This window comes from Cololabis saira, chromosome 21 (assembly GCF_033807715.1).
Source record: "Cololabis saira isolate AMF1-May2022 chromosome 21, fColSai1.1, whole genome shotgun sequence".
Lineage (NCBI taxonomy): Eukaryota > Metazoa > Chordata > Actinopteri > Beloniformes > Belonidae > Cololabis > Cololabis saira.
This window is the reverse complement of record NC_084607.1, coordinates 32,390,352-32,403,615: the sequence shown is the minus strand read 5'-3', so window position 1 is coordinate 32,403,615 and position 13,264 is coordinate 32,390,352. Positions and strand designations below refer to the sequence as shown.

At 43.4% G+C, this 13,264-nt stretch overlaps 1 protein-coding gene across 7 annotated transcripts in view; it reads right to left on the bottom strand.

The window, feature by feature from the left end:
* The window catches only part of caskin1 (CASK interacting protein 1), a 135,172-nt gene extending 128,287 nt beyond the window's left edge, over positions 1-6,885 (bottom strand). For all 7 annotated transcript variants that reach the window (XM_061712069.1, XM_061712070.1, XM_061712073.1 and 4 more), the window contains exon 1: positions 6,165-6,885. In XM_061712069.1, the coding sequence (XP_061568053.1) occupies positions 6,165-6,258 (94 nt within the window). In that variant the 5' untranslated portion in view covers positions 6,259-6,885. The remainder of the gene's footprint in view (positions 1-6,164) is intronic.
* Between the last annotated feature and the right edge of the window lie 6,379 nt (positions 6,886-13,264).

Here is a 13,264-nt window from a genome sequence, read left to right as displayed (position 1 = left end):
CTCCCCATCTGTTTTGTAATCCAATCGCGGCAGCAGTCAGCAGCAGAAGGAGAAGTGACTGATAATGTTTTGCAGGGACCGGAGGAAGGAAGCCAGCTTCCATCCTCTCTGCAGACGTCACCCCTCGTAAAACGCCGAGCCTCGGTGCTCAAAGTAGAATCCAGGCTCGATCAATAACCATGACTGAGCCATTTTCTTTCCACATTTTCTTTCCCTTTGCAATCAAGAGCCACTTGATCAACTGATAGTAGATCAGTTCCACTACCTGGGCCTCAGATGTCTCTCCCTTTCACTTAATAAAGTCTTTAAACGCTTAGTAAAGTTGCTTGTGGTATTTCTAGCAGCATCCTAGCACCTCTGGGGGCCGCGGCCGTGCAGCCGTGCATAATGAGCGTGTCACGGTCTTCCTGGGGGGGTTTCCCGCCTGAAAGAATGCCAGTGTGATGCTAATGCTGATGGCAGGTAGCCAGGCTTTATAAGAGTGACCTGGTATTGGATGGTGCATGCTCTTACATACTTTCAGCAGTATCTGTGAGTACTTCTAATGCAATGACACGTCCACATTCACAAGCGACCAAAGGAAGAAAGGACATGTTGGGACAACTAAACACCTCACCTTGTCCAGGGAATCATCCAGGAGCACCGCCAGCAGTACTGGAGTTGAGGGGGGATGAGGGTGGATGGCATCCCCCCTGAAATAAAAACGGTCCAAATCATCCCCCCTGTAAAACTGCCATCCCCCCTTTCCATCCCTTATGTCATTTCATCAATGAATGTGGTTTTACTGCTATTTCAACATTTAGAGTCATCACCAGAAAAATGACACCAGAAAAATATTATTTGACAATTTTCACTGTTTCAAGTAAATTTTCACTTGAAATAAGTAGGAAAATCTGCCAGTGGGACAAGATTTATCTTCTCATTACAAGCAAAAAAATCTTGTTCCACATGCAGATTTTTCTACTTATTTTAAGTGAAAATCTACTTAAAACAGGTGAAAATTGTTGTTTTTTCCAGTGATGAGTCTTGTTTTAAGTGTAATGAGATTTTTTTTACTAAAATGAGACATTTTAACTAGAAATAAGACAAATATTCTTGTTAAGATTTTGAGTTTTTGCAGTGATCCATGTTACTTATCCTGTGAAGGACAGAGTCATATTGATAAGTTCAGAAAAGTGTTTTTTATTGTTGTGTTTTGATGTATTTGATGTAAGCCCAGTGGATATTTAAAGCTTACAGAAGGCTGCATTTAACTGCTGCTATGTCATTCCTGCAGTATTTCTGCAGGTGTTTTGGTCAGTTCTATTATTTGTAATATATTATATTATTTGTAATCAGCACAAATTATCTGTCCCCATATGATAAAATCCACCATCCCCCCTCATTCTTTTTTACAAGTCCAGTACTGCCGCCAGCACACGGGCCGCGGCTCGTTCAGCAGGTATTCACCACCTGCAGCCCTCATGTTGTCATCACAACACTGACCGTCGTCTAAAGAGACTAACACGTGTAAACACTGAGCAGAAATGACCCGGCACATCACACGATGATCCCTTCAGCCGTTTATGAGTTATAAACCGTCAACACGCCGCCACGTCATGTAAGTTAAGGCTCTTAGGGACTTCGGTTAATCGACTGCAGTCTGTTTTGCTCCATAAGTTAAATGATTTATGGATATATATTCAGGAAAAGTGAGGAAAAGTTCAAAATGTGACATTCTAGAAGCAGAAAAGCAGGTGGTGAACATCAGGTGATGCAGAAAAATCCTGATATCACGACTAAGGACTCTGACTCCAAGCCCGACCTTTTGGAGACATGAGTGTTTCAACTACTTCCTGAGCTTGCAGGACCTTTTCTTTGTGCTATTCTCGTTGTTACAAGTGAACAGAAACCCCGGCTCGTGTAAAACCAGAGGCATTTTTGGAGACTAATGCAGCACAGGCGGTATTCACCGTCTCTTCGCACGGCGCCGCTCAGACCCAGACGTATGGCAGCAGACAGAACCCAGCGGGCCAATGAGAGGACTCCTCTCTGCCGGCTCCTTTGTGAGTGTGCACTGATGTGGATGCAGTCGTCTGCTCCGCTGCTACAGCTCCTACTGCTCCTACTTCCCGCCTCGCACATCATCACACCAAACAAGATGGGGGTCAGGAGAGGAGGGAGGGGGTCGGGGGTCGGGGGGGCTGGCAACTCCACTGGCCGGCAAGCTTCTGCATGAGGCAAATAGTGATGGAGGCAAGCGGGTCGCGAACAGCAGATATTGTGTTTAGATCATTTCTGCAGACTGAGACGCACAGAAAACCTCCCACCTCAGAGATGAAACTCACACAAACACACTGGTGTGCTCTCCAAAGCCGGACTAATGAATAAACAGCCACACAAACACACAGTGGAGGTCACGCTCAAGGTTCGTCTGGGACGTCACTGCCGCCTCAACGCTCCTACTTTCGGTTTTTGTGTTGTTTTTTTTGTTCCTGGCAGCTCGGTTCTGGTCTTGTTTTGCCATCTTGTTTTTGTTGTTTTTTTCTTTGAGTAGTGACATTGGCACTAACCCCAAAATACGGCGTTTATTTTGTTTTTCCACATCCACAGGAACTTTAAACACGTCATGTAGACGTCATGCAGCAGAAGCTGCATCGGCCACCAGCAGAGGTGTCAAGTACAAATACTTCGTTACCTTACTTAAGCAGAAATTTTGGTTATCTATACTTCACTGGAGTAATTCTTTTTCAGACGACTTTTTACTTTTACTCCTTACATTTTAAAAACAGCCTTCATTTCGGCCTTTAAAAAAAAACTATCCAGTTAAATTGCTCCATCCGGATAGAGTGAATTTGTTTGTGGTTGTGGCACAATGAATGATGTTCTTGTCCAGTTTTGTTCTTACATCCGTTCCCTCAGATTCCTGCAACTAAACTTGGATGTACATTCCAATAAAGGTTAGGATAAATGATAACATGCCTCTGAAGTTTGACTTTTTGCACCATTACAATACTTATAGGTAACTAGTCATCATATCTCCTGCTCTCTGAAACACATGTTAATGCTCAATAGTACACATATATGCTTCTTTAATATATTTGCATTATACTAAGATGCATTCATTTTCAATGGCTTTTGTCCTTAATGGCTTTTTTCCCCCTTACATTACTTTTACTTTTATACTTTAAGTAGTTTTGAAACCAGTACTTTTATACTTTTACTTGAGTAAAAAAACTTGAGTTGATACTTCAACTTCTACAGGAGTATTTTTAAACTCTAGTATCTATACTTCTACCTGAGTAATGAATGTGAATACTGAAGACACCTCTGGCCACCAGTTACACAACCAGGGAACATTAATTGTACTTATTTTTAAAGACAAGGCTTCACAGCAGAGCGGCGAGATAAGAACGAGAGGCTGGGCCGGGCTGGACCTTCAGGGGAGCAGGGGGGGGCTTCAGACCACTCGGGTGTACGTTATATGAGGCCAGACCATAAAACCCTGCTGTGGACTGATAATGTGGCCATCACAGCCAGTGATTTTAAATGTCTACGGACGTTGACTGATGAACGAGTGATTCTCCAGCATGTCTGCAACAGGTGCTCCAAACAGAGCGGGCCAAGCAGAACTCCTCTCATTCATGCATATCCTCCTGCTCCAGTATGACACCAGGCCAGTCAGGGTTTGAGCTCTTTGGACCCCCAAAATGAACCCGAAGCAGAAGCTTTTTCAGGAACACCCTAACCGCTGCAGCTTCTAAAACCCGAGGACACACCAACCCGACGTCGCCCGCTTCCGCCCGACTGCTGTGTCGCCTGGCGTCCCCTGTGTCGGGCTGGGTCGGGCTCAAAAAGAAGCACTTGGAGACAACACCCAGCGGTAGTCTGTATTCACTCAAAAAGCAAGGGAAAACCGGAAGCTCAGGGAAGCCGTAAACAAAACAAATAGGCTTCATATTCACACCACATTTCCACACCGCTCTCGCTACCACAATGCGTAAGAATAAAGAATTGGCACTGGCATTGTCAGCCCTCGGCCTTCAGCTTGTGGAAGAAGAAAAGAGGAGGCGGAGGCGAAAAATAAGAAGAAACCGCACTACATGGGTGAAATCATGGATACAACAGCGACAGGGTCAAGGAGCTTTCCTGAACCTGTGTCGAGAGCTGGAGATGAATGAAACCAATGATTTCAAACATTTTGCTCGGCTTTTCCCTGTTCAGTTCCACGCTACCTGAACAGCCATTCACAGTGAGCTGTTTGACCGACGGCCGACGCCGATTTGACATGTCAAATCGGCTGAAAAGCTGCCGACGGGCGGTCGACCTGTGGCGACATGCGGGACACACCGGGGAAACTAGGCCGACAGACGAGCACCGACGCTCAACGACGGCCCGACGGCCGACAGTCGGCTTGGTGTGTCAGGGCCTTAGCAAACCCCACGGATCTATAAACATATTTGGTTTATTCTGGAGCAATTACATTTATGTAATCCCTAAAACCAGCGTTAATGAACTGAGGCTGGAATAACCTGTGAAGCTACTAGAGAATACATCCCGATACACTAAACCAGCACCGAGGCGACGCAGCTGCAGCCGTGCATCGGTGTTCCCTCTCATTTCTCTTCCCTTTGCATGAACCTCAGTAAAACAGCCCAAAGGTCGGTTTGTGAATGGCCTGTTCCTAATGAGTCACAGTGATGGTTCCCTCGGGAGCGTGCTCGCTGCAGGGTGTAACGTGAACCACCTCTGGACGCTATGGATTCTGATAAACGTATCGACGCCCAGCGGACAACCAGCGCTGCAGCGCTCACCTGCAGAATCTGATTTAGGTTGTGTGATAACTGCAATCCGCCGTGGATCAGCTCCTCCTTTCAGTGCACAACTCTGAGTCACTGCCGTGACGGCTTGTTAGACAGCGTACCATCCCTCTCATTTCATTTCTCTAAACAGTAGCGAGAGAGAGGCCTCTGCATAATGTCCACTGGCGTTTGTTATAAAGTGTTACCTAATGTCCTCTAGGGAGCTCCACAGATACTATTTTTGGGCACTACCTGGAGTGCTTAACCTCCCCAACTTTCGTGGCATACTTGCACTTTTTGCTCTAGATAGCCTTCGGACCAGAATCTGACGGTTTCCTGCTCAACTGGAGCCATGAGACTTTGTTTCTGTGCACCCGGTGAACTCCTACACGCTGGTAGAGAGCCAAAACCTGCCACCGAGTCCTGGAGGGGGAGATTTGTCAGCTGCTGCACCTCCGGCAGAGTTGCCGGGTTTGATAGGAGAGGTTGAAACTTCCAAATGTACACTTTCCCTCTGAATTATGATGAAATAGATAAATTAAGTCCCCTTTCTGCTGTGTGCACGCAAGATTCAGGCTTCTTCCGGGCTGCAAGACTGGATATGTTTGCACATGTGGATAGTGAGGGTCACACCATATATGCTTTATCTGAATTAGTCTGAATGGTGCATCTTGGCTTAAATATTCATAAAACCACAATGGTAGGAGCTGTAATCCTGCAGGCCGATAACATCCTTCCCTCTCTGCTGATAACTGGCCGTACAGAATATCAGCAGAGGCTTCAGGGGCTCGGCAGTGATCTATCTGCAGCTCCCACGGGCCTCTCTCGGCGCTGCCCACACATTAGAGTGGGTTGTGCAGGCAAAAACATTGTTGCAGTGCTCTACTGCCTGCAGAGAAAACATGCGATTAGAAAAGCAGAGTCACTGATGATAGCAGCAGCAGCAGGACAGGATAGATGTCAGCGTTCCCCCCTCGCTGTCACCCACAGTCCTGTTTTGGGCTGGATGGTCACGAAAGCCAGCAGTATCACGTCTGGGTGGAGAGGCAGGGTCAAACCTCCTCCTCTCAGTCCCTCCCACTCCCTCTCTCCCTCTCTCTGCTGCAGTGCACCCACACAGAGGTCTGGAGACAGGCTATCACTCTCCCATCACACCACTCATCCTCTCTGATACACACCTATCATGCGACCCCTCCCCTCTGGATGTGTCCGGACACCCTCATACATGTACACACCTGCAGCTGCAGCTCACACTAGAGATCTGCAGGCCAAGATTACTCATATAGACATAGCTGTTATAGAACTTTTACACGGCTCAGCACATGCATGAACAGGAGCCCAGGTGTAGGGGGAGATCCAGCAGGCTGGAACAGAATGTCTTACTTGCTTTCCCCGGACGGGGCCTCTGCAGCAGCTTCTGCACGGTGAGCAGGTCCTCGGTCTTCACCGCCTGCAGCAGCTCCTGGTCCTTCCCCATCTCTCTCCGCTGCGAGAGCCGCTCCGAGAGCCGCTCTAGTCCCGCAGCATCCTCCGCCTTCCTCCTCGGCCCTGCAGCCTGCAGCCTCCCTCCGGGCCCCCGGGCTGGACGACACCCCCGACGGCTCTGGCAGAGGCAGAAGCGCGGGGAGCTGGAGCTGCGAGGAGAGAGGGAGGGATGGAGGGATGGAGGGATGGAGGGATGCTCTGGCCCCGCCGCCTCCTCCTCCCTCCTCCTCCCCGCCTATACGCGCAGCGCTGCTGGATGGAGACGGGGCTGGGTGGGGGGTGGAGGGGTTAGGGGGGGTTAGGGGGGGTTAGGGGGGGGGGTCCGGGCCGATCAGGGTCTCAGATCGTCGGGGGGGGCTCGGGTCTGCGTGGCCGGGTCTCAGAGCGCATCATGCGGGGCCGCCTGCAGGGATGGCGGCTCTGCGCTCCGCGGGAACCCGCACCCACACCCGCCGCAGATCCAGGCGGGTTGGGGGGGGTCAGACGGACTGATGGGGGGGTCAGTGGGGGGGATCAGGGGTCCGTACGGGCTCCGGGCGGGAAGATCCGTCTCCAGTCTCTCACGATCCGCGTCCTGCAACCCGATCCAGCGGCTGCAGCCGGAGCTCCGAGCTGCTGCTCTCTGTGTCGGGAATGATTCCCCGCACGGGGGGGGGGGCACGCACACGCACAGGCGCTGCACGCATGCACGCAGCTGCCCAGCCAGCGCAGCTACGCGGCTCGGGGGCGGATCGGGAGCGGGGTCCTCCCCTCCCTCACCTCCCTCTCCATCTCCCCCCGCCGCCCTTTGTCTCGGCTCCACGGAGCCGCTGCAGGTTTCCTCTCCCCGAACCCGCCAGGAACACGCACGGAACCCTAATAAGGATGATTTATGGTTCCGCGTTACACCGACACAGAGCCTACGGCGTAGGGTACGCGGCGACGCGTACCTTACGCCGTCGATTTAACGCGGAACCATAAATCAGGCTTGACACTCATTCATGAGCCGCGCACAGATTCATCAGCCTCAAGTCAAGGAAACTCATTTTAAATTGATTAATAAAATGTATCCAACCGCTGAATTCTTGAGACATAGATTTAAATTTGAAGTTGACACCTGTGTTTTTTGCAATGAATCGGAAGAATCACTTGATCACATATGTTTTTATTGTGTCCTGTCTCAAAAAATGTTTGGCATGAAATTAGAAATTGGCTATCTTTAAAAATGAATGACATTTCAAATTTAGAAATAGTTAACATTATTTTTTATATAGATACTATTGACAAATCAGTGTCCTTCTTGGTTAATGTCATTCTCTTACTGGCTAAATACCATACATTGTTGTAAGTGGAGAAAAATCAAGCCCTCTTTAAATTTTTTTATAAACGATTTCAAATGTTTTTTTGTTTCTTTAAAAAATATTAAGTCAAATAACTCTGCAAAAAAATTATTAACCGATATATCAAAGTATCTTTTATTTTAAGTCCCTTTCTGAAATGTCGATGTCATTTGCTTTAAAATGCCTTACTGTTCCTTTGTATTGACCTTACTTGTCTATCTTATTTTTGTTTATATGTCTCTTGTTCATAAAACCTCCAAGATGTTCTTTTTTCTTATTATATTTCCTCTACTAGCAGTTTTGTATGAAGTGTGTTTTTCTTGTTTAAAAAGTTGTGTTCAATAAAAAAAAAAAAAAAAAAGATCAGCCTCATCCCCCCAACGGGTTTATTCTCTACAAACCCCTGAAAGATCCTCCTGTTCGTTTGTCTGGTGAACCATAAGAAAACCAGTGAACAGAATCAAAGTTTTTTTTAAATTATTATATTTATTGAGTTTTCAGATTTAACATGACATATAAATTAATGATGGTTTACATGCCCACATTCATAGAGAAAAGAAAAGACAAAACCAAGAACTACTGAAAAAATATATAAATGAATAAATAAAAAGTCAATAAAATAAAATAAAAAATATGCATTTCCTATAGAGCCGATGTGTTGAATATTACATTTTCTTCATACACTTCCTGATTGGTGACTTTCAAGATATTCAATAAATTGTCCCCATAACTTAAAGAAACTTTACTGTATTTTCCCCTTGGTGGCAGGTTAACTTCTCCATGGCTAGAACGTTGGAAAGATTGTTAAACCTATGTTTAACTCTGGGAGGTTCAGTCTCTTCCAGGAAGTTGTTATACAGTGTTTAGCCTGAAGTGAGCACAAAATGACAATCTTTTTATTCGCACCGGACACTCCTAACTCATCTGAAAATAGTCCTAGGATAAATACTCGGGCAGACCGGTAGTTTGATAGAGATAATATCAGATACAGTTTGTATGACCTTTTCCCAGGATTTTTTAATTTTGGGGCAACTCCATAGGCAGTGTAATAAAGTTTCTTCTACTTAGCTACATTTAATACAGAAATCAGGATTACTGTTATCACAGCGATGTAACAGGGCAGGAGTAATGTATGTGCGCATAATTAAATTGTAATAGTTTCAATCTGGTTTTGATAGTCTGATGTTGTGCATCATGACAAACTGTCTCCCAGTCAGCTTGAGAGATTTCTGCATTTAAATCGCTAGACCAAGCCAATCTTTTACTGTCCGAGGATTCTTTAGATGAATCTACAATCCTTTTATACAAAAAGGAAACCTGGCCCCGGCCCTGAAGATGATCTAGTAGACTTCTCCAGACTAGGAAGAGGAGGTTTATGAGGGGATTGTTTCACTGCTGTTAGAATGTAGTTTTTTAATTTGTAGGTATTTGAAGAAGTGTTTTTTATGTATATTGTATTCTTTTGCGAGTCCTCAAAGCTATAAAGAATATCATTTTCGTTATACATATCCATAACTTTGCCAATTCCTCTGTCTGGAACAGAATCAAAGTAAATACAAGCTTTTATTATATCAGGCACAATGTTTTCCAGCCGGAGGTTCACTTTTCTCAAACCACAGATGTAGGAGAGAAATGTCATCAATCCAGTCATATTTATACTGAAAAAGGGGGGGTGTTTTGTACGTTTTAGGAGCCGATGTTGAACCTTATCTGTTGAACCTTATCTGGGACTGGGAGGCAACTGCAGGGAAAGAAACTTAAACATGTCAAACTTTCAGCCATATATTTTCTGTTGTCTATCTCTAATCCGACATGCCAACCCAGCAAAGATCTACGACAACCAAAACCCAGGGAAAAACAGAAGGGGACCCATCAATCTTAAACATCCGTTCCTCTTCACCGTCCTCACCTAAAGAAGAACTCAGCTGATCAGTCCGGTCATAAAAACAGGAGGTGGTTCTGCACTGAGAGCAACCATCAGTGTACAATCTTATAGAAAAAAACCCTCATACTTTTAACAATTTCATAAAATCCTAACACCCCGATCCCACAATGTTGCACACTGTGTAAAATGTCATTTAAGACAGAATTGTTGTTGTTCTTTTAATTCTAAACTCAGATTTTAGTATTATTTTGATGACGTAGGCGACTCAAAAACTTAATTTCTGCAATAACACAGTTGTCTGACTAGAATCGAATAGTGAAGAAATAAGATATTAATAGGCTAAACTGAGGAAACGTTTTTTTTAATTATTGATTTGATTTATTTGTTGGCAGCAACACACCTGAAATAAAGGTTGGGTCAGGGCAGCGTCCTCCACTGTCTTCCCATCCTCTCTACTGTCAACAGCATCCATCTGAGACCAGCTGCTTTGGACCAGGAATGTTGTCCCAGTCTGCTCTGATATAGTCCAACTGTCCTGGTGCAGCAAGTGTTTTCAGTTCAGTTTTATGTATGTAGCATATGTCACAACACAAGTTGTCTCTAGTAGCTTCCCGTGACCCAGAACACTGACCTCTAGCAATTATTACACAATCAATGGCAGGTAAACACTCCCCTTTTCAATTGATCACATTTCCGGACTGCAGGCAGGTCGATCCAATGTCCAGGCAAAATACACGTATTTATATAATGTAGCTTACCATTTAGTTTAGTTTATCTTGCTGAAAAATCCAATTTCAATTCTTTAAAAACAAGTTGATGTAAAACCTTTACAAACTGAATCTTTTTGCATTGATGTTTTCTTTCTTTCTTCTTTCACTAACACATCGGATCCCTTTGCTTATGTTATGTTTTGCTGTTCAATACTGTTGTAACATTACAACAGTAAACTTGTTATTTTTATGAAAATGATTTACACTTTGCAGACAGATTTTTACAGCATCTCCGCCCTTCTTCACTTCTGGGATGTTGGTTTTATACCCGTGTCACTGACCTCCTGCCAAACAACCTCATCAGCGGTCGGATGCTCCTTCAGGTGTTTCTTTCAAGTTCTTCACCTGAAGATGACGGTTAACAGCTATTTTCCTGGATTTTAATTACGAGTTGACAGTTTCAACAGTCTCCTCATTTCTTTTGTTAGCTTGAGCAGTAATTTGACCACCAGATACAGGACTGTCTCAGAAAATTAGAATATTGTGATAAAGTCCTTTATTTTCTGTAATGCAAAAATGTCATACATTCTGGATTCATTACAAATCAACTGAAATATTGCAAGCCTTTTATTATTTTAATATTGCTGATCATGGTTTACAGCTTAACAAAACTCAAATATCCTATCTCAAAAAATTAGAATATTCTGGGAATCTTAATCTTAAACTGTAAACCATAATCAGCAATATTAAAATAATAAAAGGCTTGCAATATTTCAGTTGATTTGTAATGAATCCAGAATGTATGACATTTTTAGTTTTTTTAATTGCATTACAGAAAATAAAGAACTTTATCACAATATTCTAATTTTCTGAGACAGTCCTGTATGTCTGTTAGACAATCAGAGAGCCAACAAGCCACTTATGGCACATTGTTGTCTGATAGTTGAGATTGTAAAATGAGATTTATTTATGTGAAGTACTTTAAAGATAAAGTTACATAGGTTGAGTTCATTTATGATTTACTTTACTGTCCTCTCATTAATCATTCATTTATAAAGGTGTTATTTGATAGGGTCCACTCTACCTTTAAGGTCGCTCAGGATTACATGATTACTTAGCAACCTAACAATATTTAAAAAAAACAACAATATTGCCATCAAACCAACGGTTACCTTCCCATAGCTTATACTGTACATCATGCACTGTGAATAAACCAGGATGTTTCCAGAAGACTGGGCCGGTATCAGCGGTTTCAGGGTGCTCAGCTTGGCTGAGTTGGCCACCTGCTGGACGGCCTGCAAACACGGGGCGCTGACGTTCCTCCTTCTCCCACCAACATCAGGACGTCATCATTTAAAATGCATTTGTCTCAAATTTGACATCTTGAATTCATGTGAGAAGTTACCTGTTTAATGCCACTTCAAGTGTTTTATCTTCCAACTAAGCGGTGAGGTCTGCATGTGGAACTAATGTGGAGCAAACACTGTGCATCAGAGACGAGGACACGTCAGTGACCCTGTTCTTCCTCTGATACTGAAGCCTTTTCCTCCCTCTGTCCACCCTCGTCCAGTTTCTAACTCCACTCTCTCCTCCATTGTGTGTGTGTGCGTGGGCAGTGAGCAGCGCTTAGATGCTGCTCCCTGCCTCCTCCACATATCCAGTCAGTTATATAAGAATACTAAAGAGTAGCCCATTTGATACTGAGAGATTATTTTTAAATCTATCTAATGAAAAAGCTGCCCACTTCCCTGGAGCTGTTTAAGCACTAATGCAGGATATCTGAACACGTACTTTTATCTACCACCATGTTTCTGTGGGCTGTTCCTCTGGTATTGTCACGCAGGAGCATATGCTTTGAGAGAGGTTTTCATATTTGTTTTAGGGAGGAAACAGTGAGGCACCTACTGAACACAGAGCATTTCTGTTTGTGTGTGTTAAAATACCTGCTTCTTAAAAAAACAACAAATCCCATAACTTGTAAAATGTACAGTAAAGAATGTGACTTACAGGACTGTCTCAGAAAATTAGAGTATTGTGATAAAGTTCTTTATTTTCTGTAATGCAATTAAAAAAACAAAAATGTCATACATTCTGGATTCATTACAAATCAACTGAAACATTGCAAGCCTTTTATTATTTTAATATTGCTGATTATGGCTTACAATTTAAGATTAAGATTCCCAGAATATTCAAATTTTTTGAGATAGGATATTTGAGTTTTCTTAAGCTGTAAGCCATGATCAGCAATATTAAAATGATAAAAGGCTTGCAATATTTCAGTTGATTTGTAATGAATCCAGAATGTATGACATTTTTGTTTTTGTAATTGCATTACAGAAAATCACAATATTCTAATTTTCTGAGACAGTCCTGTAGAACATGCATTCACAAACACCACCACACTGCAATAATGATAATAAAAACATCAAATTTCAGTCTTATTTTAATTATATAAAATATCATGTCAAGTTTCAGGGTAAAATTAAAATTACAATTGGCTATATGTTTTATTGATGTACGTCTTCTAGGCTTGAGAGCACACAGAAAGACACACACAGAACTTCAGCATTATTATCAGCTCAGTTTGGTTGAGATTGCCGAGGTCTGAAAATATCACATTCAGTGAGCTGTGCATATGTGCTGATATCTGTTACGTCACAGGACTAATTCAGTCAAGTCATTCAGCATCCTGATCTTTGTCTCCACCTGGAATCTCCACACACAACTTCAAATCATGGTGCATTCACTGTACGTCAAAAATGGGATATCAAATCTCTTATGTTGACATCAAATTCTCCTCAGCAGTTATATAGCTATGCTAACAGAGAGAAATAAATAAGACAATAAGGCCTCAACAGTAATTTTCCTTATGATTATAAACTTCTTTCAGATTTTATTTTATTTTTCACCTGGATCTTCTTGTTCAGCATAATGAGCTTCAGTGGCTTCAGTGATGTGTCCAATTTAACTGATGTGCAAAGCTGTACACTGGATGAAGGTGCAAACATGGCTAAAAAGGGAGCTTTGTATTGTATCCCCATTGTATTTTGAACAAACTATGTCACATTTCCTCAGGAAATTGCA